The sequence below is a fragment of the Eretmochelys imbricata genome, chromosome 2 (assembly GCF_965152235.1).
Source record: "Eretmochelys imbricata isolate rEreImb1 chromosome 2, rEreImb1.hap1, whole genome shotgun sequence".
In the NCBI taxonomy this organism is placed as follows: Eukaryota; Metazoa; Chordata; order Testudines; family Cheloniidae; genus Eretmochelys; species Eretmochelys imbricata.
Genome location: NC_135573.1, coordinates 76,132,613 through 76,138,612, shown reverse-complemented (window position 1 = coordinate 76,138,612; position 6,000 = coordinate 76,132,613). Strand labels below are relative to the sequence as shown.

The 6,000-nt window shown below is 42.3% G+C and overlaps 1 protein-coding gene across 2 annotated transcripts in view; it reads right to left on the bottom strand.

Annotated features, from left to right (window-relative positions):
• Nucleotides 1-301: 301 nt before the first annotated feature.
• GAREM1 (GRB2 associated regulator of MAPK1 subtype 1) overlaps nt 302-6,000 on the bottom strand; it is a 124,280-nt gene continuing 118,581 nt past the window's right edge. The window contains exons 5-6 of one of the 2 annotated variants that reach the window (XM_077809027.1): nt 4,640-4,806; nt 302-1,214 (exon numbers count right to left, since the gene is read on the bottom strand). In XM_077809027.1, coding sequence (XP_077665153.1) covers nt 302-1,214; nt 4,640-4,806 — 1,080 coding nt within the window. The remainder of the gene's footprint in view (nt 1,215-4,639; nt 4,807-6,000) is intronic. The other variant, XM_077809028.1, reaches the window with a different exon arrangement.

The window sequence follows — 6,000 nt, the reverse complement described above, 5'->3', positions numbered from 1 at the left end:
GTAATAAATACTATGTCTTGACAGACTACATGAGTAAAAATTAATTCCCTTAACGTCCAGTTTTTAGCAGCTGCTGAATGTTCGGTGATGCACAAGGCACACCTCTATGGGTTCTCCACATTTTTATTGACATATAAAAATCTGTTCACCACTCTAAAACTTTATCTGCATAGTAAGAATTTCTTCCACTATTATTTACAGAAAGGGCTTTTAGTGCAAAAACAGGAAACGACGTACTAGCCCCAGCATTTCTAGCACGTCTCTCACACAGTTTCATTAAACATCAGTCAGAATCACTGGACTACATCTTCGGCCGCCAACCATTAATGAACTGCAGTATTTTCTTAACCTGCAATTTGCTTAGCTTAAAGTCCTCAGAAAGGATCTCTTCTGTAAGCTGAACGAGTAAATTGCCATCAATCTTCTCTGTAACAAAGAATGATATGACATCTTCTGATAAACCAATAAACCTCAGAGATTTAGATACTTCCTCTATTGAGAGCCCAGAAAGGTCTGTAGGTGGTTGCCAGGGAGAGCCATCGCCACATGATCTTGGTGCTAACTGAAGGTGAAGGGGAGACGAAAAAGGGTAAGAAACAGAGAAAACGTTCTGCATGTCCTTTTTAACAGGATATTGATCTACTGAGAGGTCTGGCGAACCAGTCTGAGATTCTTCCTCTGCACCGTCTATTTTCAGAGGCAGAGGACAAGTGTCTAGAACTGGCTTCTCATCGTTGGATTTTGGTGCACGAGGAGGTAAGGCAGGGCACGAATGACTCTGCTTTGCATTGCTGACTGCCAGATTTTTCTCATCAGTGTATTCTAAAGAGTAGCTTGCTGACTTTGGACAACTGGAGATGGTGTTGCTGAACTCTGTTGTGGCCAACTGTGTGTACCCAGCAGGGAGTTCACACCCATCGAAGTCAAAAGTAAAAGAGGCTGGACAGTTTCTCTTTGGTGTGCCTGGAGTCTTCTGTCTTGGATAACTATAACTCCTGCTTGGATCCAGCAGAAAATCGTTCCTGTTTAAGCCTTCGGCAGCTCCAGAAAAATGGTTTGGCCAGGACAACCTAGAAGACAGAGCTTCAGCTGAAGGGCTTCCAAAAGGCATTTTGCTGTCAGGCTCTTTTGATTCGGTTTTCATCATGTTGCAAGGGTAGCAAGAAACAGGGGCACTCTCAGGTGGATTTGTTGTGTCACCTTCTGTGATGCTGCTTAAAAAAACGAGCAAAAAATAGTTAATATGAAGAACTGTTAGTGTTTAAGCAATGTTGATATTTAACCATATAAATCGGGAGATGGATATAGCAGAAAGTAAGAACCAAGCCAGAAGAGCTTTTAACATTTGAAAAAGCTTGCCTAAGTTTATTATTAACATTGTTAATCTTTGTGCGCATCTGCACTTCTTGGCACTAGTCTGAATGAGAGATGCCCAAGTACCCAAGGATATCACTAGAAAGGCTGTTGGCCTGGTTCTTCCAGCTCAAGCGAAAGCAGGAAACAGCAGAAGACTCAAAAGAAATGACATACTTTTTCTCAATCATCATCCAGTCTCCCTGAACCCCAATCTAGCTTCTTATACCAAGCACTATGGTATCTGAGTACTTCTACAACCTTACAGACATACGTAACATCTTCTACTACTGTATTTTATTACTAATACTAAATATTGCTATTTACTAAGGGTCTCAGTCAGAACAGAATTCCCACTGTACTGGGCAAATAATCCAAGCCTTGAAAGGTTTACAATCTAAACTTGCTACAGTACTCTGTCAGACAGGATCAGTGCTTAATTTACGCCAGGGCTTGCCAGGGATGAGCCCCAGCACCTCTAGGCTTGGCAGTTCATAGCCCCAGCACCTCAGGGCTTGCAATGGCAGTTATGAAAGAAAACCAATTGCTTGAGTCCTGCCACCTAATTGCTTGAGCCCCAGCACCTCTTTCATTACAAATTAAGCACTGGACAGGATCCATGAAAGTCACTTATGTGAGAAGTACACGACCAACCACATTTACACAACGTAATACAGATCAAGTAAAACAATAGCAATAATAAAAGTTTGCTACCATGTGTAACCCATTTAAATTTGCAAGCCAGTTAGCTATGAAGCCAACTGCCTCTTCCTTTCAAGTGCACTTTAAGAAGGATAGTCCTAATTAGTAAATCAAGCTCAGGAACAGATAATTTATATCCAAGAGTGCTGGAGGGATTTAATAATTAAGGAGTAAAGTTGCTAACTAAACTATGTAATCGCCTATTAAAATCAGGTATATGACAGAGAACAGGAGAGCAGCAAATGTTTTAGCTATCTTTTTTTTAAAAAAGTGCTTGGGGGTAATCCTAGGAATGACAGACCAGTCAGCCTTCCTTCAGTAGTAGGGAAATTGGAGAAGTTATAATGAACAGAATTATTTACAAAATACCTACATGTACAGCAGAGACAAACAAGCACAGTGGTGGAAAGAGTCATTTGAATTTTTCATACACTTAACTAGGCTTGGAAGGACTGGGTTTTTAATTAGTAAATGTGAGTAAATGTCAATTTCACCATACACACACACAGATGGAAAAATATTTCCATCAATAATAAGCATTTTTCTTTAACTATCCATCAATTTTGATACTTGAAAACTTAGAGGTTTATTTAAGGATATTTACTTTATATATTTTGACATGTAATGTTGACAATTTGTGTTTTGATGGTTATAAATAAGGCCCTACTTGAATTGTGGGTTGATCTTCAATCATGGCTGGGTTGTAGACAAGACATGGAAAATAGTGGAAAAGTGATAATAGACCTTTATTAATAGCTGTAATTTGGGAAAGCCAAGAAAATTTAAGAAAAATTTGCTGGAACAATATAACATATGGACTATATGGATATATGGACTATAAGGTAGATAGAAAGCTGGCTAGATGGTTGGGCTCAACGGGTAGTGATCAACGGCTTGATGTCTAGTTGGCAGCCAGTATCAAGCAGAGTGCTCCAGGGGTCAGTCCCGGGGCTGGTTTTGTTCAACATCTTTATTAATGATCTGGATGATGGGATGAATTGCACCCTCAGCAAGTTCGCAGGTTACACTAACCTGGGGGGAGAGGTAGATATGATGGAGGGTAGGGATAGGGCCCAGAGCGATCTAGACAAATTGGAGGATTGGGCCAAAAGAAATCTGATGTGGTTCAACAAGGACAAGTGCAGAGTTCTGTACTTAGGACGGAAGAATCCCATGCACTGCTACAGACAAGGGACTGAGCGGCTAGGCAGCAGTTCTGCAGAAAAGGACCTGGAGATTACAGTGAATGAGAAGTTGGATATGAGTCAGCAGTGTGCCCTCGTTGCCAAGAAGGCCAACAGCATATTGGGCTGTTATTAGTAGGAGAATTGCCAGTGAATCGAGGGAAGTGATTATTCCTCTCTATTTGGCACTGGTGAGGCCACACCTGGAGTATTGCATCCAGTTTTCATCCCCCCACTACAGAAGGAATGTGGACAAATTGGAGAGAGTCCAGCGGAGGGCAACTAAAATGATTAGGGGGCTGGGGCACATGACTTACGAGGAGAGGCTGAGGGAACTGGGGTTATTTAGTCTGCAGAAGAGAAGAGCGAGGGGGGATTTGATAGCAGCCTTCGACTACCTGAAGGGGGGTTCCAAAGAGGATGGAGCTTGGCTGTTCTCAGTGGTGGCAGATGACAGAACAAGAATCAGCGATCTCAAGTTGCAGTGGGGGAGGTCTAGGTTGGATATTAGGAAACACTATTTCACTAGGAGGGTGGTGAAGCACTGCAATGGGTTACCTAGGGAGGTGGTGGAATCTCCTTTCTTAGAGGTTTTTAAGGTCAGGCTTGACAAAGCCCTGGCTGGGATGATTTAGTTGACGTTGGTCCTGCTTTGAGCAGGGGGTTGGACGAGATGACCTCCTGAGGTCCCTTCCAACCTGATATTTTATGATTCTAACTCTCATGTTATGCCTGCTAATTTTTTTGATAACCAGACATCACAGAACAGGAGAGAGGACCATCCCCTGGTCTGAGTTAGCATGGTAATTCCAACACAAATTAGCTTCATAGTTTACAACCTGCACCTAAATAAATTTATTTCAATACAAATGTTTAAGAGCAATGTACAAAATGTGGGTGATGACAAAAACGTTGCTATGATATTTAATAAGATTTTGCACAGAGTTACAGTTGCATATACAAGCTAACTTTACTATTTTCGGGTTCACATGTTTACCCCCTGGTGTTAACATTCTCTTCACCAGATTTTGTTTTAAATTAAGTGTTATATAGAATTGTATATGATTCCCCTTGAAATTTAGGACAGATTATCTTGTACCCTTCACACCTGTGGTAATATACGTAACTATTAAGTAATAATTTTCATGTATTTTATAATAAATTAACAGTTTCTGCTTATGTGAGTTTTCTTTGCCTTGAGTATTTTAAAAAAGAGCTACTTCACTAACTTAACTCCTAACAGGAAGCAGAGACACCAACATGCATCATACGTTAACAGAAAACTTTTAAAACAACATTCATCAGGCTAGTTTCAGAATAGTTAAAAATGTAAAAATTCATAGACAAACAGTATTTCCCTACAGAGGGAAATATTTGGATTTCATAGCTCAAATACATACATGTTGTGCAGTCCTGAAGAATAGTAAGACAGCGTAGGGCTAGGAGAACGAGTCTGTTGCCGTGCTGGTTTGATTGTGCGAGGAGGAATGGAAGGACTGGTGGACGAGGGCTTTGAACTTCGTGGTGGAACAGGTGGAGCATTGAGGAGCCTGCATTCCTCTCTTACCTATATTAGAAAAGAACATTTAGAAAATAGCTTGAGAACCCAAGTAACAACATTCTGCGCCAGATGGAACCTGTCAGTTCAGGTTTCTACCTTGGAAGGAAATAATAAAAAGGAAGGAGCAGAAAACGCTACTGGTAAACAATACTTTATTGCTAAATATATGTCTGTCTTAAGTACCCACTAGAGGAGACAAAAGTTTACAAGAAGTTTGCAACCAGAAGGTCTTATTACTGGCAAAGTAAAGTTACTAGTGTTTGTTTTTATGTACTTTTATTTCACTAGTTTTACATCTGTTCATTCAAAAGAATGAAGACTGAAATTGTTTAAAGGAAACTTTAAGCGGTGTAGAAGGTTAGACTGATCATTTCAGGTACTGCAGGGGAATGAGTCATTCGAAAAAATCTAATGCAGTTTAGTTAGTTGTAGTGATCCCTCCTAAGACAGGAAGTGACAATATCTAAATAGGTTTTAATGCTTAATGACATAGTTTAGAATTAGTACTGAAAAAGCCACCACACCCTGAGCTAGTTCCCACCTTCTATCACTCAGATACACTTCTGCTATTGTATGCCACAGGTACCATAGGATACATTTGATTAACACTTCAGAGCAGATGCATTAGCATTGCAGAAGTGAAACAGACAAGTTGGGATATCTGACACTTTACTCTGGTTGCCATTTTCACTTTTTGCTGCTCTGTCTTGCATTCTTGCTCTACAGGGGTGAGCAAACTTTTTGGCCTGAGGGCCACATTGGGGTTGCAAAACGATATGGAGGGCTGGGTAGGGAAGGCTGTGCCTCCCCAAACAGCCTGGCCCCCTCCCCCTATCCGCCCCCTCCTACTTTCTGCCCCGACTGCCCCCTTAAAATCCCTAACTCATCCAACCCCCCCCCCCGGGACCCCCGTCCCTAACTGCCCCCCCCCCCAGGACCCCACTCCCTACCCAATCCCCCTGCTCCCTGTCTCCTGATTGCTCCCCCTCCGAACCTCCGTCCCATCCAAATGCCCTCTGTCCCCTGACTGCTCCCCGAGACGTCCTGCCCCTTATCCAACCCTTCGCCCCCTCATCATGCCACTTGGAGCGGCAGGACAGGCTTATTGGAAAGCCTGGGAGATGGGCGGGTGCAAGCCATGCTGCCCAAGCGGCAGTGTGACTGCGGGGTAGGGGGGACAGCAGAGGAGGGGCTGGGAGC